Source organism: Aethalodelphis obliquidens, unplaced genomic scaffold (genome assembly GCF_003676395.1).
Source record: "Aethalodelphis obliquidens isolate GAN/ISIS:26980383/991018 unplaced genomic scaffold, ASM367639v1 scaffold4, whole genome shotgun sequence".
Lineage (NCBI taxonomy): Eukaryota > Metazoa > Chordata > Mammalia > Artiodactyla > Delphinidae > Aethalodelphis > Aethalodelphis obliquidens.
The window spans coordinates 41656724-41679238 of NW_020837948.1; the positions used below are offsets into that span (position 1 = coordinate 41656724).

Consider the following 22515-nt stretch of genomic DNA (forward strand, 5'->3'; position numbering starts at 1 on the left):
TATTGTTAATTCTATTAATTTTATTTCTTTTTATATTTGTCCCATACACACGATCTCTTATGCTTCTTACTTTGGTTTAGGACTTTGTCTTCTTCTGCCTGGTCTACCGAAATATCATCTTCATTATCTCCCTTCCTCCGGCCCTAATCTCCAATCAGCTCTCCTCACTAGTGCACAAGTGAGTTTCCTAAAATGTAAAATAGCTGATAAAACTCCTATGCTAGAAACTCTTCAGTGATTCCTCATTGCTAATACAAAGTCCAGACTCCTTAGAAAAGCATGTCCTGGTGTCCTGACCTAGCTCATGCTTGCTTCTCTAGTTCACACAGTGGAAGGTATGGGATGGAAATAGGACAGCCTCATTTTGGAGCCTATTTATGGAATTTTGTTCTATCTGAAATTTAGTGAGGAAATGGCTTTCAAAGAGGAGATGATCTATTAAAAATCTAAAAAATGTCAACATGTATTTAATTAGAAGGTGTTCTACTTGGCAAGACAAACAGTGGAGAGGCAGGTCAAATTTGGAAACGTGAGGATACAAGAAGCAGGCTGTAGGATGAAAAGAGAGGGGTGGGTTTTCAGAGTCAAATTCCGTTCTACCTATTATTTAAAAGATGCTATTGCTACTGTACTTTAGATGAAGAGAGATAGCACCACTTCAAACAATTCTATTTCTAAAATGTTCCCAGTTGTGACTCTTAACTCCATGTAGGCAAATATAGTCTTCTGTTATTATAAAAATTTTATTAGCCAAGCTATCTACTAAAGATTTTATGTAACAAATCCTTTCTTATTACCTCAAGATTTATTGTTGAATTTGGGCCAACGTAGAAAAATGTTATAGTTACTTCTCCAAAGATAGTTGTAGACCAGATATTCTGGCCAAATTGTTCTAATTTTGAAATCACAGTCGTATATTTTACAGTTAAATTCTTCTTTACCCGCCTTCTGTAGGCCCTTAGGAGCATACAAAATTAATTGTAAATTCTCATTAATTGTTTAGTATTTATAAATCACTTTAAAGAATAAAAAGAGGTACCTTTTTGCTAAACATTTTTGCATTAACGAAGCAAAAATGACAAAATATTGACATTTATTGGATTCAGGTTGAGGGAGGGAGACATACGTGGTATTCATTTTACTATTCTTCATACATTTATTTTTGACAAATTTTATAATGGGAATTTTTTAAATTAAATTATAATGGTATTGTCATACCTTCCCAAGTGTAAGGGTTGTTGCAGAGAGGCCTCTGAATCACCTATTAAATTGTAAATACCAAGTGGATGAAGTGGGTGCATTGTCCATTCTAGCACAATATTGTTTTGTGTAAAATCATTAACTTTGAATACTAAGGAAAAATAAATTTTGATGGTCTTCATAGTTAATGTCCCCTGTCTATTCTGAAATAATGTTTTTTATTTCCCTAGGACTTTTCAGCATGGCATGGACGATTCTGCCTCAGATTCCTTAAAGCCATTTTTCAAGCAACCATTGCATTGGCTTTCTTGCATATCACATTTCTACCCTTCTTTACTCAGGTGAGAACCTCTAAAAACTACACCATCTATAATTCTTTGATTCCTTTGAAGTTTAATAGAAACTTTTATCCATGGAGGTAAATACATCTTACAAAAAGAAATTAAAACTTTCGACACTACGCAGGTAAGTAAAGAGTATATTTCTTTCTTTAGCTCAAGAATCCAAGATATAGGCCTCATAATCATTCCACTAACATAGTTTTACTAAAGTAACGGAAAAATGTGAATTTTTGGAATTTAGTTTTATTTTAGCTAATTGCCTAGCCATTTTAAAATTCATCCTTCTTGATCTATGACTGGGGATTTGACAGTTCTCCAGCTAATTGTCAAAAAAAAGCAGTAATATGGGATAATTCATGTGACTAACTCAGAGCCTGAGGAAAAAGTTGAGAGAGGAGTAACTTTAAAAATTATGAATAGGGTCTTTCACTTTTATTATTTAATTAATGGCATTTAAACATAAGAAAAATCATTTAAAGCAAGAAATGTACTTCCAGAGTAATTTGATGACATTTTGTGGCATTACGTGGAATGTCAGATTGATTCTTTGCTGAATATATCATAGGAAAGTAGCTTTCCTTGGTATCTGTGAATAAATATATCATGTATAGCTGTAGGAGAATATTGTTAATCCTTACACATTCTTGATTCATCTTAGAAATACACTATTAGTGATTTCACTATCTAAATTGACTGACTGTATCTCTCTCTTGAGGAACAAGAGTGCTACTCGTAAAAAGAGGGTATGAAAACCTCATACACAAGTCTCTATAGGCACAATAAACATATACTGTGTACCTATCATGTGCCTGTCCTCATATACGTAACGGGAAATCCAAGATCAATGAGACATTTGCCCTCCTACCTTCAAGGACCTCAGAGTATTGTTGTTACTTCACTTACATATAAAACATTTTCAACATCTATGAACAATTCCTTATGACTGATTCCTAGAAAGGGAACACCCTGGGACTTCCCTGGTGGTACAGTGGTTAAGACTCTGCGCTCGCAATTCAGGGGGCCCAGGTTTGATCCCTGGTCAGGGAACTAAATCCCATGTGCCGCAACTAAAGACCCAGCGCAGCCAAATAAGTAAATAAATAAATAAATAAATATTTTTTGAAGAAAGAAAGAAATGGAACACCCTTAATACTCTGTCACCTCCATACACTGCAGCTGTCATGTAAATACCTCTTACGTCTTTAAGGATTAAATAGCTGACTTTAATATTCGTTATTGCAAAGGTAACACATTAAACAACTGGATCTTTTACAGCGTGAGTTAAACAAACAACATGTTTCATTTTGATGAGTTCCCAAACTTCTAAACATATTTGTTCTCCATGTTACTATCACATCTGTTTAATCTTCTTCTTTTTTTTTTTTTTCCGGTACGCGTGCCTCTCACTCTTGTGGCCTCTCCCGTTGCGGAGCACGGGGCTCTGGACGCGCAGGCTCAGTGGCCATGGCTCACGGGCCCAGTCGCTCCGCGGCATGTGGGATCTTCCCAGACCGGGACACGAAGCCGTGTCCCCTGCATTGGCAGGCGGACTCTCAACCACTGCGCCACCTGTTTAATCTATTTTTATTGCCTGCTTTTATCTTACTCTATAACCAATGGAGTTACCTCTTTAAGCATAGCTGTTAAGACTTCCACCTCCAGGCTTGCTCTGTTCAGCCCATCTAGAGGCCTGGGAAGTCAGTGTGTAAACGGGTTTATCTTTCAAATAGCTTCTTATATTTAATTTCTTTCTCTTTTCTATACCTAAAGCAAACGTAAGTGTAATAAGACTTTTCTTTCTTTCTGCTTGATTGTAGCCATCAATCTTCACTATTATCCTAATGTAAAGATTAGAACATGGTGGTGACTGCTCAGCCCACAGTGGAAATGCAATTTGATACAAGTTTTTTGGAGAGCAATATAATAAAACTGTATCAAAAACCTTAAAAAAATGGCGCAGTGGTTGAGAGTCCGCCTGCCGATGCAGGGGACACGAGTTCGTGCCCCGGTCCGGGAAGATCCCACATGCCGCGGAGCGGCTGGGCCCGTGAGCCATGGCCGCTGAGCCTGCGTGTCCGGAGCCTGTGCTGCGCAACGGGAGAGGCCACAGCAGTGAGAGGCCCGCGTACCACAAAAAAAAAAAAAAAAAAAAACTTAAAAATATTTATGGCCCTTTATCAGCAATTCCATTGCTAGGAATCAATCATAAGGAATTAATCGGAGCTGCTGAGAAAGTTTTATATGCAAGGATATTCATCGAAGCATTATTTGTAAAAGGAAAACATGGAAATAAATGTCTCACAGTATGGAATTAGACAAATCACCTATGGATTAGCCATGCGATAGACTACTGTGGCGTCGTTAAAAAGGTTGATTTTGAAAAATATTAAATGACAAATCATTGTGATTTATACTCAAAGGAAAACTGCAGGTTAGTAATGTTGTAGTAATCAAAGCCAGCCCAGTTTTTAGAGTGATAACTGTGAACCTGACATGCCCAGTGCTTCATGTACATTATCTTTTTCAAACCTCACACCAGTCTTTGAAATAAGTACTCATGTGCTTCTTTCATGGAGAGTAAAGTGATGTGCAGGTAGCAACTTTCTGAAGAGAACAAATCTGGGAGGCAGACTCTGAACCTCGGCTTGTCTGCTTCCAAAGCCCGAGCTCCTGACAGCTGCATCTCCACCCTTCAGAGGGAGAGCAGTCCAGGATGACGTTAACAGTCATGCAAGAAAAATCTAAGATTGTCAGTTATTCATTATGTAAAGTCTCTTTATCGTTCCACTTGCAGGAGCCCTGATATACTAATGTATAGTGTTTATCTCCAAGGGAGGGATCTAGTAGGCAGATTCCCCACACTTGCATCATATGGGAGCCCCCATTTCCCAGGGGATGAACAATTATTGCAAGATGGCACACAATTGAGAAGTGTTGAACTATGCCATACTACTCTACACATAGCATTTTAAAAGTATGTAGAGAAAAACAAATATTGAAAGGATATAAAAACTCTATGCTAGGGGCTTCCTTGGTGGCGCAGTGGTTGAGACTCTGCCTGCCGATGCAGGGGACGCGGGTTCGTGCCCCAGTCCGGGAAGATCCCACATGCCGCGGAGCGGTTGGGCCCGAGAGCCATGGCCGCTGAGCCTGCGCGTCCGGAGCCTGTGCTCCGCAACGGGAGAGACCACAACAGTGAGAGGCCCGCGTACCGCAAAAAAAAAAAAAAAAAAAAAAAAACTCTATGCTAGAGAGCTTATAGTTTATATGTTTATATGGTAGGATTGTAAGCAATTTTAATTTTTATCTGGGCACTTTCCAAATTTCCTATAATGAAAGCAGCTTAATTTTATTAAGATTAAAAAAATTTAAAAGAAACCTCATTTTTTTAAATGCTCTTTGATTCACATGTATTACCCTGTAACCACTCTACAGAGGATTTCTAGCTCTGGGCACTTCCTTTACTCCAACATTCTATGTCCGGCTGCCCATATTTCTTGAATGACCCACTGTATTACTGGAAACCCAGCATAATGTCTTCAACAGATCCTTCTTTTCACTCTTCCCTTGTCCCCTAACCATGGTGTCTTTTCTATAAGGAACACATCCTTCTTAAACACTTCAAGGGTAGAATCTTGATTCTGCTTTCCATATTGAGCTGCTTGTTGCCTATTCCTACTGTATTATCATGTTCAGTTGATTCGTTCCCACAGTTCTCTTAGAAGCAGTCTTTCTCTACAACCCATTGCAACAACCTTGGTCCATCTTACTATTATTTAATATGTTTTCAAAACTGTTTTTGTTATACCGTTCTACTGCTCAAGAACCTACAGTAGCTTCTGCTTCTCCCACACTGCCTGGCTTGTTTCCTGGAGCACCCAACACTCTTCTCCGCTCCAGTTGTCAGTCTTCTCTCTTGTCTTTAAGACACAGTTATTCTACAATTTTAACTTTTATTTATTGCTTACTCTCAACTTTGAGCCTTTATTTATGTAGTTTTCTCTCCTGAAATGCCTTTGGTTCTCTATCTTGCCTTTTTAAATTCTCCATGCAAGTACAGTATGAACCCTTCTACCCTGACTTTCTGACAGTTATTCTCTCTAACAGTTCCATATAATCTGCACAGAAAGACATGATCCATGTGATTCATGATCCAACATGTTCAGAACAGAGGAACCCAGGATAGCAATAAAAGTAGTTTCAAAATAACTCAATTTATTGATTTGCATTTGTCAAGCATTGCGATGGGAATACCTAGACCACCATCATGTGACCTTAAAAATCTTTACCTTTCCATCCATTTCCTCACATAAATCAGCTGTTGTTGTGTGTTTTTCACCCTTAAATTATCCTCCAAAACTCCATTCCTCACCTTAGCAACTAAAATGAACTGTTCAGGGAAATACACATGGGTTGAATGATGATAAACTAAAAATATATTATGCTTTTTTTTTGGGAAAGGGTGAGGATGAGACTAAAATATTTAATATTATGACGTATCTTAGTAATTTAGTCACCTATTTGCTCATTTATTTACACCTGTGCATTGTTTCAGAAAGATTTAAGTTGGCTTTTAATAGTATTAAATATATTAAGATAATGAATTAAAAGTAGGTGAGAAGGAAGAAACAGAGCAAGGGGGACATGAAATTAAGACTTACAATAAGAGTTAGAAATGCATAAATAGTTGTATGCACCGTTAATTTGTCTATAGGGTTACTAGAGAATGCCTACCAAGTATATAAATTGGTAAAAATAGAATTTTTTATGTTCTCCTAGAACTCCTGGAATAGAGTTTAGAAGAGTTTGCTTTAGGGAAAATATATGTATTTTCAAAGCAATAAGTAAAATATACTATATTCATTATCCCTAGCAGTGTTACAGGCTAACAATGTGAGTTGATTTAGAAAGGGTAATCAGTTTCATGCTAGATTAAACTAAGGTATGTGGAGAATATATTCATCTCAGTGTTAATACTATGACAGCACACTGTACTTTCATATAAATGTTCAAGAAAGAATACTATCTTAGTCAATTATACTGTTGCATTATAAAGTTTTTTTCTTATTATTTTCCCAACTTTCATCATCTTGTGGTTCTTTCAGTAGTTCCAAATACTTTTCAGGTCTTCCTTAGCTAAGGAGGTCATAACTGGACACTGAATCCAAGTAGCATAATCAGTGTGAGTGAACAGTCCATTCATTTTACACTGCTCATTTTCTTTTATGATGACATGATGTTTTGATTCATGGCCAGTCCATTCTGAGCTGTGGATATTTCTTTCTACTATGCTTTTGTTTCCATTATGGTTTTACTCAATGTAATCCTGTTTTGGACTTATATGCTTTTTTTCCCCTCCCTAAATATTAAGCTACCTTTGGCCTCATTATATTATATGCTATGTGGATCTCCCCATTTATGCAGTTTACCAAGATGTGTTCATTCATTCTTTCAATAAATGCATTTTAAAATTTTTCTCCAAGTAAGGCATATGCTAGGTATAAGTGGTGAGGGAAGAGATAGCCAATAAAATTTCTTTGCAGGTTCATCTACTTTGACCTGGCTATTAAATATTGAAAATCTTTAGCATTCTATCATAGAACCTTTTGTAGGTGAACTCACACATGTCTGTAGTTTCATGTACTTTTTAAGTGGCCCCCAATTCAAATCTCTGCTTTCAGTCTCTTCTAGGACTACAGACCTATATATTCATGGATGTGAATCGTACATGAATGTCTTCCTCAGGTTTATACCTGGTGAGCACAGAGACACCTCAAACTCAACATGACAAAAACTGAACTTAGGATACTCCCCTCCAAATTGATCCTCTTTCATTTTCCCCCATTTTGACTAATTGTACCTGCATGTGATTGTATAAGGCAGAGACCAGAAGGCAACCGAATACCTCCCTCTTTCTCTTCTACTAGATCCAGTTCATTACTGACTCTCGTTAATTTTAGCTCCTGATATCTGTTCTCCATAGTACCACCTTCGCCTTAGTGCATCACCTCTCTCCTGACTACTGCAGTGGCTCCTTGGTTTCCTCCCGTGTATATGTTGACTCCAATATTCTCCAAACTATAGCCAGAGACTTCTCAAACCAAAATCTATTTTCAAAACTAAGTTTTATCATTTCACACTTATAGCTCACAGCCCTCCATGAATTCCCCTTCATCCTTAAGCATACACAAAAAATTTACCATGGCCTGTAAAACCTACATAGATGTGGCTTACCCTCCTCTGCAACCTCTTCTGATACCACACTACCCTGTGATTTTGCTCCTCACACATTAACCTTTTTCACATTTCCTTGCCATGAAATGTACCATTCTGCCACAGGATCTTTGCACATGCTTTTCCCTTTCCCTGAAAGGTCTTCTTCCCCTTTCATCTAGTAATGTCAATGTATCTTCCTATCTCAGTTCCAGTGTGACTTCTGTAGGGAAGCCTTTCATCAACCCCAAAGACTAGCTTACTTCTTCTCACTACATCTTCTAATAGCATCTTTTGCTTTTTCTTGATTGAGTTTTTATGGTTGTAATTTTATCTTTATTTGTATGACCATTTAAGCCATGCATGGATTCCCTGCTGAATTCTGTAAAAACAATGGATTTGGTTTTTACTTACTGTTGTGTCTCCATGGCCTTGCACACAGAAATCAGCCAACAAATGTTGGTTTAATGACTAAGTGAATTAAGGAACAAATGAGTTATTGTAGTATTGTTTCAGATATTGCCACATTAAATGGTACTTTTAACTCTTTTCAAACATTTGATCTGAGTGGTCAAGCTCAGTGATGGGAAGAAAGCTCTTGTTGGGTAGGTGGCTTCTAGTATCCTCAGGAGAGAACATCTGGGGAGGAGGACAAAAGAGAACTTTGGTCTCCCAGCTGCTGCTGTCAGGCTGTTCCGTAGGACTGAAGAGAAAAGCTTAGAGAACTTGTACTCTGATGCGGTGCCAAGCTTTGACCTGGAGCCAACAGTCAGGGGAGAAGTAATGGGAGCTTTTGAACACCAAAGCTCTAACATGGCTGTTCCAGAGTGTGGATGGACAAGCAGCTGGATATCTGAAAAGATTTTCAGAGTAAAAGTCATATGTTTGTGGAGCAGTTACTAAAAGAAATGAAAATGTCAGGTGAGCTGGTTACTTGATATAGCTAGATATTTCTACATATCTTTCCTTTTCTATTATGGTTTAAAGGTATTATGTAAATAAGAATATAGCAATGGAACCAGCAATGAGATAATAAGAAACAACTATAGGTTTTCACATTAGACAGACAAGGTTTGCAGACCTGTATAGTTTTGTGATTTGGAAAGTTAGTTAAATAGTTTATATTTTTGTGAGGAAGTTAAGACATAAATACAGTATGATCTTATTGATCTACTTGAAAACAGCACATAATACCATTGTCTACTTCCCCCATCTTGAAACATCTTCTTCCCTTAGCTTCTGAGATATTCTCATGGCAGAGTTATGAGGATTTAATTAGCTAATGTGCCTACAAGGCACCCATCATGTAAGTGCTTACTAAACAATCATTCAGTACTGCTGTGTTAGTAAAGAGCTGTATGTTTCAGAAAGTGGAAGGTCTTATCAATTATCCAAACATGTTAAAAGGACCAGCTCCAAGTATGATAAAGTGGAAAGAACATTGAACTATTTTCTCATTGAGTCTCTGCACTTATCAGAAGTGTGATGCCAGGGGAGACCTTTCTTGAACTCCTGTAACAGGATATTTATTATCTGGTAGACAAGGACCAATAGTAGTTAAAGGCTCCAGAGAGATAACTTCTGCTCCTCTAAAGGGATGGTTAAGTGATTTAGTAGTCTCCAGTGTCTTATTGACTCAGGTGCTAGAATAGCACTTCTGGGGGAGTCCAAAAGTGATGGCTGACATGTAATATCAACATTATTTTTAAAATTAAAATTAGATTCTTGTGTATTTTTAGAAATAAGGTACACTAACCTGTGTAACACTAAAGTGTGGAGCTAGGGCTCTGAGTTTGGGGCACTAATATATCTTTGGGTGATTTTCGAGAAATGGGGTCATCCCAAGTGAAAAAGTTTAATTTACTAAAATCAAGAAATAATTCACATCCTCACAGGTTGAATGCCTATCCTTTAAGTTGCATACCAGGTAGTGTGGATACCATCAACTCTGAAAAACTGAGACTCTTTAAGAGTATCAGTTTACCTCAGTGGACAAAGTTATTAAAAATCAAGGCAAATCCTATATATAAACATGCAGGTGAACCCTGTCTTATTTCTATTTATTGAATCATCTCTAATTATAAATATCATAGAGACATGGCTATACCCATTATAGAGATTAAAATGTATGCAAACATTTTCAATGTTATAACTACATATATTTTGCACATTCTTGATTAAAGTGATGAAGAAAATACTTTGGGTTTTTGTTTTCCCCCCTCAGCTTTTTTCCCCAGGTACTAAAGAGAAAATGTTAGAACTGTTTTAAATATTTGTCTCCCCAGAAAGATTTGGAAGGATTAGTTTTGGAAAGGCAAAAGCAGTATAGTAGTACGGAGCTTTTCCTCCTCTGCTTTCATTATCCCACTTTAGGGCTTTCACTCTCAGTTTCTCTTTAGTTATGCCCTTGCCTTTGTTCTCTGAATCATGTAACTTATGGTCTCTGGCATAAATTTGGCCCAGTAATCCGTGACAGGAACCATCTGGTCAAAATCAGTCCCTAGATACCTTAAATAACATGGCTCCAATTTGGGAATCAGCCTTGAGACCACAAACCCGAGTTTGAGTCAAAAACATGGTATCCTCAATCAGGAGGTTGAATAGAGCCAAACATCCTCAATGCTGGAAAATGCAACTTACCCACCAAATATCAACCAGGTTGAATGGAAGGAAACATGGAGTAGTGGAATAATCATGGGTTCTGAAGTCAGAAAAACCTGGATTCAAAGTCCAGTTGCCATATTTATTAACGAAATGACCTTGGACTATTTTCCCAATATTCCTGAAACATACGTTAAGTGAGATGAGTCCTAAGTGTCTCCATGCATGTCTTATTTTGCATTTCCCCAAGAAGCAGACCCTGAGACAAGGATTGAAGTGAAATTAGTTTATTTTCTAAGTGACACTAGAGGGGAATGAATAAGTGAGACACAGAAAGAAAGACAGCAAATAAAGATTAGTGTAATCAAGCCAACTACCACAGGAGTAACTAGAACTTATACCTTCAGGGGAAATTCTTGGAGCCAGTGGCAAAGGCACATCTCAGAGTTTTCCCGCCAGGGCAACAAGGATGCTGAGGAATTTATTAGCAGTTTTCATCCGTCGTTGGTTGAAGGCTGCTCTGGAGGTGTTAATTTGCTGGCACTTCCAACCTGTCTTGCTGGAAGGTAGAGAAATGCAGGTTCTGACAGCAAAAGGCCGGCCATTGTCAACTGAGTGGTAAGGGCAAGAGGATGTGGGGACATTGACATTTGTTCTAACCCTTGCACCACTGAAATCCACTCATTATTGATGTTAAGTTCCCTGGGCCTTATCATTGATTCTTCAAGGTGATGGCTGGTCAAAAAAAAAAAAAGTTTTATTATGGTTGAGGTAATGGGACAAGTTAGAGTGTCTCCTGCTTCCATTATTCCTGAGTCTGCAAATGCTAATCATCATTACATTCCTCTACCACTTATTCTAGCTTCCCCTTACCCTCGGTCATCACATCTGCTTGCATATGTTGCTTCCCTAGCATAGACATAGACCTTCATCCTCGAGATGTTGAACCATAACTACCATTCCCTTATCAGAATGTGGTTACTTTGGTCACCTATTTACGGTTATTACCAGTCATGAGAGCATCAAGAGATGCCCTGGTGAATCCCTTGAGTTACAGACATACTCCTCCCTGCTCCCCATATGCAGTAGCAACCCTAGCTCCTCGGTGATAATCAGGGTTATTACCCTTACCAATATAGTAGCTCCTTTCTTCGCCTGCTAGACTGCTGGCATGGGAATCCAAAAATAACTAGAAGGCAGCTATAACATTAGGTTTAGTGGATTTATTCATGGTCCACTGGTAGAGGTGTGCATTTTCCAAGTCACCCCACCACAGAAACCAGGACCTCCACTCACCCAGAGCCTATGGGGAGTTATGGGAATGGAAAACACAAATTAAATCCCTAGTGGATAATCAGGAACTCTGGTGAGGAGGTGGCTTCTAGTATCCTTCGGAGAGGACTTTCAACCTGTGGCTCCTGGACCCATATGGTTTTTCTCTTAGGGACATAGAACCATATAATGGCTGTTCATTTAAAGTAAATACCAAGTGTTGAAGAACAGTGCCCAACACTGCTCGGTGTTATCCCCAAGCTGTGCATTTCAGAGTCCATTCCAATGTTCCCCTAGTCTGACAGCTTCTGCATGTTAAGTATATGGTAGGAGCAGTGACTCCCAAGGTCATGTGACCTGAGCAGTGAGGCTGCTCTTACTGCAGTCTGAACCTCCTACAGAGTCTTTGCTTGCCCTGTGCCCCACACACAACTGTGGTTGGAAGTCAAGCCATAGTGTACTGACAGGGCTAAGATTTTATAAATTTTCTACTGCAGTGTGAACACATACTAAAAAACTGCAGAAATTACAAGTGAACTACTTGATAAGTTTTCATAAAGTAAACACACCCAAATACAGGTAAGATTTTGAACAATGATTCTCTAAAAATAATTTGTTAGTTTCATAAACTAATAATGACTGAACCCCAACATTGCCTGGATTTGAAAAATTCCTTAGGCCTTTTCATGCCCCAGAAGTGCAGCACTAATTAGAGTATAAGCCTGATATAACCCAGCCATAAATTTGTCCTGTCTCCTAATGCAAGATTTATGCATTCCAGTGGATTTATAAATTTTGTTCTCTTCTTTGTATTATAGTGGAAGTCAACATGTACATATTTGATACATATATACATATATTAAAAATTTCCTTTTCTGTCATTTTTTGTAAGGCTAATCTCACTTTCACAGCTCCTCCAGCTCAAAGGATGAGGGAACATATGCTTCTCCATATGCCCAGTGCCGACTCCTCAATGCATTTATTACTCGGAGCTTAGTGACTGAGGAATGTTTGTAATCTTTTATTTTTCCTTATAGTGAGTCATTCTACTGTACATTTCAAAATCTGTGATAAGTTGAAAGATCCAAGAATTGAGGTACATTTCAACAAACAGCTTCCCATCTGGTAAATGAGAAGTTTTGTTTATAACCAGGTATTCAAATAAGTGGTATGAAATGACATTCAAATTATTTTGTCTCATTACATGTCTAAAGGACTGAGCAAAAACACAACCCTCCCTCCAATTCACCTCCATACTGCAGCCAGGTCAGGAAACTCATCTGCCTTAAATTCTTCAACAGGTCCAAAGTCCCCACCTTGGCTAATGAGACCCTCTATGAACTGGCCCCTGTCTTCCTTCTTCAAATTGTCTCTCAACAATCCCCTTCCTTTCCTAAACTCCATCAAACTGGATCTTTCAGTTCATTAAATGTATCCTTAAGTCAGCACTCAACTCAAGCAAAATCCATAGGTAGGAAATGTTAAAAAAAACTAAGTCAATTTTGATACACAGCTTACTACCAACTAGCTGCTTTTCATCTACCAGACCCCAAGCAAGTTTCTTGAAGTCAGCAGTTGGGGTTTAGGATAGAAACAGGGACAGCCATTGTGAGGATCTGCTTCAGTGTTTCAGTCCAAAAGGCTCACCTAGTGGTTTCTTCCTCTGGCACCATGTTTGGATTTTCTGCAAGAGCCAGACCAATCTGGGAATACCCAAAGGAATTCAGAACTGCTGAACTGACAGACCTGTTTCCTCTGGTCTGAGGGTTAAATAATTCCCCGCTTCTCTCTCCACCACCCATCTAGCTAACACTGCCTCACCAATTGCCAGGGAGTTTCTCCGTTTTGAGTTATGTTATCAGTCTCACATGGGAAGCCTGTGTTGGTCCAAAGTTCAGGTGATTTTGTGCATCATAAGGTTGTGAGATGTTCCAAATGCCCCAAGCCAAACCAAAGGGGAGATGCTTTTAAATTTCATTTTACATCTTCAGATCCTCTCACTTTTGTTTAAAGCAGCATTTTGGCAAAGCATCCTCTTTTTTTTAAGAGTTTATCTACCCATTTATGAGCCTACGAGTCAATCAGCTAACATGGACAGAGCCTTAAATGTGCTTAGTTCATTGGTAAGAGCTTTGGGGTGTAAAACAAGTGTGCTCACAAGGCTTGAATCTGAGTGGAGAGATAAAGCTTTAATTGATGAAATAATAAAGTGCTAAAATCTGCATACTTGCCATAAGTTCTTTAATTCAGAGTGAGATAGACTGCTATGGAGAGAAAGTTTTAGTGAAGTCTCTACAGAGAAAGTGATATTTTTGTGGCAAATTGAAGGATGCGTAAGATTAAGTATAGGGTCATCTGGAGGTTGCTGCTCAGGTGGCAGCCAAGGTGGACCTGTATGGGCACAAAGGCACAGAGGCAGGAAAGATAATACCAACTAGGCCTATCCCTGCTACCTGTGCTCCAGAAAGCACTGCCTTCCACAGTGGTTCTCAAACCTTAGTGTGCATCAGAATCTCCTGGAGAGGGCTTGTTAAAACACAGATTTCTGGGACCCATTCCCAGAATTTCTGATGGGGTAAGACCTGGGAATTTGCATTTTTAACAAGTTCTCAGGGCTTCCCTGATGGCACAGTGGTTAAGAAGCCGCCTGCCGATGCAGGGCACACGGGTTCAAGCCCTGGTCTGGGAAGATCCCACACGCCACAGAGCAACTAAGCCCGTGTGCCTCAACTACTGAGCCTGCTCTCTAGAGCCCGCGAGCCACAACTACTGAGCCTGCATGCCACAACTACTGAAGCCCGCACTCCTAGAGCCCGTGCTCTGCAACAAGAGAAGCCCCCGCAGTAAGAAGCCCATGCACTGCAACGAAGAGTAGCCCCCACTGATCGCAACTAGAGAAAGCCTGCACGCAGCAACAAAGACCCAAATGCAGCCAAAAATAAATACATAAAATAAATTTATTTTAAAAAACCCCAAAACAAGTTCTCAGGTGATGCTGATGCTGTTGGTCCAGGGCCCAAGCTTTGGAAACCTTTGCTCTAGACTATGATGATGGTTCACCACTCAGTACATTTCATCTGGAAACGGTGCTGCAAATCGTCTCTCTCAGTGATACTCTTTGTTCTGCTTTCTTCCACGCTAAAGCATATGGTCTTCTCATTCACACCTTTACATTTCTCAATCTCATCTTTCCTTCCCAGTGCCACCCTAGTCCCACAACCCTTATCTCCACAATCAGATTGAGTGTGGTCATTTCCTGCCATTTTTTTGTTGTAGTTGTAAGTTGATATCAGATGCTGTGACCTTTAGCCAGTCTAAACCTTGAGACTTTAGAAGGAAAAAGTGAATAATGTTATCAGTGTTCAGTTTCTACCTTATTTCCTTATCTCTTGCAGATTCATTGGTAAATTAATGTGGTGATGTGGGGGACCTGATTTTAATTTTCTATTCAACCCTGATTATAATTTCCCAAGTAGAAGCTTATTTGCCTTGGAATTATTTCTCTTTGATAAACTGATTACCCAAGTAGGTAGCAGTGTGACTGTTAGAGTGGTTCTGATAATTGCATGTTGATTTAAGGCTTTACATATTAAATAATTAGATTATGGTTGACCTTTGACAGAAGCTTTGAATTCCTTTCATTTTATCAGCAATCACAGTACATGGCAAATTAGTAGCCAAAACACATTGTAACTTCTCTCCATGAATAATGAAAGAAGTTAATAGCACATAGTAGGCACTCATGTATTTGTTGAATGAACAAATAAATGCATTAAAAAATGCATAAATAATTTTTATTTGCTCCATGAAGCTAAAACAGACATAGTTCCATGAAATATACGCATGGTTATTTTGTATCAGTTTTAAATTTGGCAGGTTACCAAATGTTAATTTGCTTTTAGCTAGTAGAGATTAAATGTAATTCCTTCCCTGAGCAGCCCTAAAGTAAGCAAGCATGAAAGCATTTTCACAGTAATCTGGGAGGAATTGACATTTAAAGGAGTTAGCATTACATCTGTACTTTAAAGCTATTAATTTCATAGATAAATTAACTTCATTACTCCATCTTTATCTTGCATTTTGAAAGGACTCCATCAGCTGGACGATTGACAGCCGAGGGTCAGTTGAAACTGCTGTTATCCCAGCCAGGCTGTAATTGGAACCTGCTTCTGGAAACCCTACTGCATCATGATGGTCTTTTACTGAGAATCTTGCTAAAGAGCTCAAGTGAGTATTTGTAGTTATGAGAATGTGCTGAAAAAACCCAGTCATTGCTCAAGTTGAATGGAATTTTTTTCCTACTTGAATGTTGGCAGAGGGATGAAACCAACTGCATTATATCAATAGTCAGTGGGGTTAGCAGCAGGCAAAATATTGAGTAACTTTATGAACCTATTGGAAAGATTTTTTTCAGGGATTCTGAATGAGGGCAAAAAATATGTTTATATAATACTGTCCTATCATAAACTATCATAATATAGAAATATATCAATATATGGGGTTTGAAATGCCTAAGAATATTATGGGAACACAGTTATATGTCCAAAACAGAAGAGAGAGAGAGAGCGAGAGAGAGAGGAAGGGAGAGAGAGATTGCTTTAGAGCCACATTAGACATTTCAGTGGATCATGAAGAATGCTTATACAGCTTATGAACAAGCAAGCATGGCTTACAGCCATATCACTGAGGCATGGAGAAGTAATCATGAGAAAATTTTGAATGGAAATTGAGGAGTAATAGAGGACCATACTTCTCTTAATTAGACTTTCTTTCTTCCCCTGTAAGTACTATTTTAGAAAATGGTAAGTAATGTTATGCCAGTCTCATAGTATATCCTACTGCTCTCCTGCTACATCTATAAAGAGTTTTCTAACCATCTTCACATACCCCTACACATTTCTTCTGTTCTATACTATACGTGTAGCCAGATTAATTTTTATCAATCACTAGTTTCAGTATAGTTTTCTCTAATCAAAATCTTTTTTTCTCTAGTTCCCCATCAACCTACAGGAACAAATCCCTGTCCTTTGGCCATTCAAATATGGCCCCAGACTAGTTTTGTAAGCTTTTTCCCCACTATTCTCTTGTGTATGTGTGCGCACGCACGCGCAATCACACACAAACACACATACACACCCATTTCAGCCATTGTCCCCAAAGCCCCAGGCACATGCTCCTTCCACACCTTGGCTCACCCATTTTTCCTCCTTGAAAGACCCTCCATAGACAACCCAGCCTCCACCAATGGGCAAAGGCCACTGATGTTCCAGATCTCTGAACACTGTAGCTCACACTGATGTCTCCCTCCCTCCCCTGAACTTCACGGTGTCTGTTATGGTGGCTGCTGCCCTTAGCTTACTCTGCCTTGTATTGTTATTATATTTGTATATGAATGAGGCAAATGTTACCAGGCCCAACCAGCCTGTTGGTATACAAATGAGGTTCATAGCATTCCCAGTCCAGATTGTTCCAGTCATGTCTGGAATTTTTGGTTTCTCAGATCTGCTCATGACCAGTTCCCCATATTCTTCTCTTCTGTACACCCTGATGTTTGCTTCCCAAAAGCCACTTAGGGGAAGTGCCTCACTACTGAGCCCTTTGCTTCTCTCCTGGTGCTCTCAAATTCATAAAATCTTGTGGTTCCAAAGGTCACTACAACTCCTCCAGTGTCACTGTGTTCCAAGGAGAAGTTCAGAGGTTACCTCTCCTCGAAACCCTGAATCTGTCTTTATTCTCTTAGCCCCCAAGCCGTACTCTGTGGGCCTTAAATCTTACAGAGTTGAACTGAAAACATTATCTTTACCTTCAATATCTATAACTCCACTCTCCTAACGGGAAAACAGGTGCTAGGGAAACTAATTGCTCAAGTAGCCAACATATATTGTTTACGTATTAGTTGTCAGGCACTGTGATTCTTAAAACCTTATAAAGTAAATATAATTATTTTCATCATGTTAAAAATAACATTAGAGTTTAAGATAATGTTATTTTCCAAGAGACACATGTAGCTGATAAATGGTGGGTAACCCAGGATTCTGAACCCAGCTGGAGCTTTCTTTCCCTTACCCTTCTATACAAATACTCTTGCAAATTAAATCCTGGAGTGGACCAGGGGTATCTGCAAAAACTGTAATCTGTCCACTCTCAGGTTGAATCAACCAGGACACCCCAGTGCACATGCATTTAACTGTTCTTTCCAGCTATTAGTGGAAATTAGTGTTGATCATAGATTTTTATTTTCATATTCCTCCTCAAGCTAACACAGTGCTTTTTACAGAAAAAGTCCAGTGATTGGCCAGTGATCCATTAGAATACAAAATATGGAGCTTCCATTAAACTTTATAATCTGAGCTTTCAGGCAAGGTGACTACACAACACAGATAGTATCTGACATGGCTGGAGAGTTACTCTAATATAACTCATGAAACTCATGGGCATGGTCCCAGAAGAGAAATGGTTTCCTCTTGATAGAGTTATATAGAACAGCCTGGAAAAACAATTGTGATCAAACATTGGACTATACTGATATAGCCACTAAGTACAGGAATAGCAACTGTGGTTAAATGAATATTTAACCATGTTTTCTTACAAAAAAATTCCACATTTACATACCAAAAATATTACATCTACCTTTTGTACGTATAACGTGATATTGTTTTTGAGGGACTTACAGGTTACTAAAGGTACTATATTGTATCTCCTTCAGTTCTGGTTCTTATGGAATACAGAAGTGTATTTACCCAACCTGCTCAAATATCTATCAGTTTTTGCAAAGGTTTTTAGGTGTTTGATCAGGGTTACATAACTGCCTTGGTATTGTCTTGTATTGAATTTTATTAGCTACTTCAAATATTGTAAGGATGAAGTGACAGAATTTACTAATCGATTGATTGACTGGCTGACTTATTAAGCTACGGTGGAAACCTGTCACTTTAATTTAGAAACAGTATATTCAGGGAATCTTATTAACTAGACTAAGATGGAAATTATTATGCACCTAAAAATACATACGTAATATTTTTTCAGAGATTTTGTTTTCATTGAGCACCATTTGGTAATTTAGAAGTTTGATCATATTTTTAGGAAAGCAAAATTTTAGAGTAAAATATGCTGATTAGGTGTTTCAAGCATCATAACTATTGGGCTTTTTATGTGAGAGTTTTCCTTTATAAATAGTGTCTTTTTGGTCTAATTGATAAAATTTAACTTTTGTTAAATTGGCTCAGGAATAAGAATAGAGATTTTAAATACATATTTTTATTTTTATTTATTTATTTATTTGGCTGCATTGGGTCTTATTTGTGGCACATGGGATCTTCGTTGCCGCATGTAGGATCTTCATTGCAGCATGCAGGCTCTTAGTTGCGGCGTGTGGGCTCTTTAGTTGCGGCATGCATGCGGGATCTAGTTCCTTGACCAGGGATCGAACCCAGGCCCCCTGCATTGGGAGCAGAGTCTTAGCCACTGGACAACCAGGGAAGTCCCTAAATACATATTTTTATTGTACATATTTTAAAACAAGGTCCTCTTCATCCAATAAGCAATTATTAAATTCTGTTAGGTAGAGAATTTTTGATAGACAACCATATATTATAAAGATTAAAATATATGAGGTTTATCTCTTTTATATCTGTAGCTTTTGGTCTTGCTCTGTGAAAATGATTTATCAGAATTTCTATTTATTTTAAAAAGAATCAGCTGAGCCTATATGGAAATAACTTTCTTGTAATATGAGATACAACTTCACTGAAGGTCAGAAAATAGTAAAATTTAGTAAATGAATGAATAGTAAAATTTTAATTTATTCATTAATAATAAAAATGTCATAGGCTGCAAGCTTCTAGGAAGCTTGGATAAAGTTCAATGGGCATGAGAAGGTAATGTTTGTTGGTTTTATTTTTAAGATGGGCCATCCTAAATTTGAAGGAAAAAAAACCTCTCAAGTACAAATGTTTATAGAAGATTTTAAATTTGTAAAACACTATTTTGGATTAGTGACGTTAAAAACCCAGGGCAATTGTTTTGACATTACCTCACTGAGGCCACATGGCCTTAACCAGTTTCTTACTTGTGGCATCAAAAGAACAAATATTTGGCAATTTCCCAATTGTTAGCAGGTAGCCTTTTCCTGCTAGTGACATTTGAATGAAGTCTAACTAACTTTCTTTCCTTTGCCCATTGCCTCAAGAATGATTCTCAGTGAAACTTCTTGGCTTCTGGTGATATTCAGTAATAACATAACAACCACAACCAATTAGCAAACACATAATATTTCACATGTTCTAGACACGGCTTCTAAGTCTTTAAATGTGTTCACTCACTGAATCCTCAAAACAAACTCTGTGTGGTAGGTACAATTATCATCTCCTTTTGACAGATGAGGAAAGTGAGACACAGAGAAATCAAGTCGTTTGTCCAAGTCAACAGCTAATAATCAGCAAAGCAGGATTTGATTCAGACAGCCGGTGTGCAGGGACTGTGCTTTCACCCACCACACTTGTACGGCATCCTGGCAGAGCCACAGAAAGTTTACAAAATTGCAGGGTTGCACAATTTATGAGAACTATCAGGAACCTCTATCGTGGACAATTTTGCTAGTACAATCTGTACTTTTCAACCTGGTAACAAAGTGCCAAAAGATAGTCAAGAAACTGACCTACAGAAAATTCTAAATAAATGGCTGCCACCACTACAAAGGCTTGGTTGACTTAAAATGAATTAATCAATTCAAATTCTCTGACTTTATGGTTAATGTTTTCTTGATCTTTTGGGTAATGAGGAATATTGTGGCAGAAGCTTGGTGTTTTATTGTACATTATGTGTGTGTGAGTTTCATTTTATAAGTATTTATGACCAAAGTGCTGCTTCATGACTGTCTTGAAGGAAGTGACCAAAAGTAAAAATATGCTCCCTCTTGGTACCCTTAGTGCACCTAACTTCAATGTCTTTGGCTGCTTTCACTAGTGACAACATCTGTATTCTTACTTGTTCAGTATTTTTTTCTTTGCTGGATTTGTACCCTGTTCTTACCGAGAACAGTAGAATCATATTTGTGTGTTCTTGCCTTAGTCTTTCCAGCCCAAGGATCCTATCCGCGAATGATGACAGACTAGCCTAGAATATCAGTGGTCTCCATAGAATTATTACAGTCCCAGAAACAGTTATCATCTAGGGTCTGTGCTGTGTCTCCATGAGGGTAGGGTGGTTGTAGGGTATGATCACGTAAAGCAAGGCTTCTGGACTTCACAGTGCAAAAACATTATCTGGGGAGCTGGTTAAAACTGCAGATTCTGATTCAGTAGGTCTTGGGTGGGACCTGAGATTCTGCATTTCTAACAAGCTCCCAGGGAATGCTGCTCCTGATGCTGCTATCCCCTGGACCACCTTTTGAGTAACAAGGCCATCGAACAAGGTATCTGTTACTATAGATGGCAAAAAATTGGGGTATGTGATTTGTCTTTCCAATGTATTATGCTTTTAAAGAGACATAATTTTCCCCCCGCTCCGGTACGCGGGCCTCTCACTGTTGTGGCCTCTCCCGTTGCGGAGCACAGGCTCCGGACGCGCAGGCTCAGCGGCCATGGCTCACTGGTCCAGCCGCTCCGCGGCATGCGAGATCTTCCCGGACCGGGGCACGAACCCGTGTCCCCTGCATCGACAGGCGGACTCTCAACCACTGCGCCACCAGGGAAGCCCTAAAGAGACACAATTTACTTAAGATTATTTATAATCCATTTTGTCAGAACGTTCACAGAAGTCAGAAAGCTTGGTCTTATTCAAATACAGAACTGATTATGTCACTCCCCTGCTAAAAACCTTTAGTGGCTGCCCACTACTTATAGAGTACAGACCCTAATCCTTAAGACACAAGCAATGTCCATTGTGCTCTGGCAATGGCTGACTTGTCCAGCATCGGGTCCATGCAAGCTTAACATGCATATTCTGCTCTAGGTTGTGCATCTTAGATTTGTATATTTATAATAGCAATGTCCCTGTAGAAGTATCTTGAGAAAAGAGGCAGATGCTCCAACACCAGTGACCTTTCAATTAATTGGCCCAAATTCCACGTTCTTTCCTGTTACAGAACCCTTGAAATGTTATTTTTTTGAGCCTAGAATCTTCTTCCTTTTCATTTTCCTGGCAACTGATAATCATCTTTTAGCTTCAGTATTACTTCCTAGGAAGTCATCTTTGATCATCCCATAACGTCCCACCATAATTCCTTTCGTAACACTCGTCACAATTTTAAGTGAAAGGTTAAATGACATAATTGAGTATTTAATCCCTGTGTCAGCCATTGCAAGCTCTAGAAGGGCAGGGACAGCTCATCATTGTTCCCCAGTACTTGGCTTGGTTCTCGACACTTGAGACTGGTACTGATCACATAGAAGGTACATAAAAAGTATTTGTGAATGAATGAAATTTCCAGGAAAAAATTCTACTTCATTCATTAGTGTTGTGATCTGTCCAAACTTCAGTCTCCCCATTTCTAAATTAGGGTACTAATAATGACCTTACGTGTTTATTTTGAGGTTTAAAAAAGTAAATAGGGACTGCCCTGGTGGCGCAGTGGATAAGACTTCACGCTCCCAATGCAGAGGGCCCGTGTTCAATACCTGAACTAGATCCCACACGCATGCCACAACTAAGAGTTCACATGCTGCAACTAAGGAGCCCACCTGCTGCAACTAAGGAGCCCACCTGCCACAACTAAGACCCAGCACAACCAAATAAATAAATTTAAAAAAAACCTAATTAAAAAAAGTAAATAAACATAAAGCACCATTTTTTGAAACCTAGTAGATACTTAATTTCTATTAGATTCTTTTCTTCTTTTACACTGTCTGGAAAAATATGCTTGATATATTTTTCTTCTCTCATCACTCCT

General features: G+C 38.7%; 1 protein-coding gene across 11 annotated transcripts in view; it reads left to right on the forward strand.

Moving 5' to 3' along the window:
- Nucleotides 1–22515, forward strand: part of KIAA0825 (KIAA0825 ortholog) — a 398483-nt gene that overhangs the window by 142907 nt on the left and 233061 nt on the right. For 10 of the 11 annotated variants that reach the window (XR_003431587.1, XM_027100606.1, XM_027100611.1 and 7 more), the window contains 2 exons: nt 1431–1541; nt 15715–15854. Coding sequence is in view for 10 of the 11 variants with exons in the window: in XM_027100606.1 (XP_026956407.1) it covers nt 1431–1541; nt 15715–15854 (251 nt within the window). In the remaining variant the exon portion in view is untranslated. The remainder of the gene's footprint in view (nt 1–1430; nt 1542–15714; nt 15855–22515) is intronic. The other variant, XM_027100608.1, reaches the window with a different exon arrangement.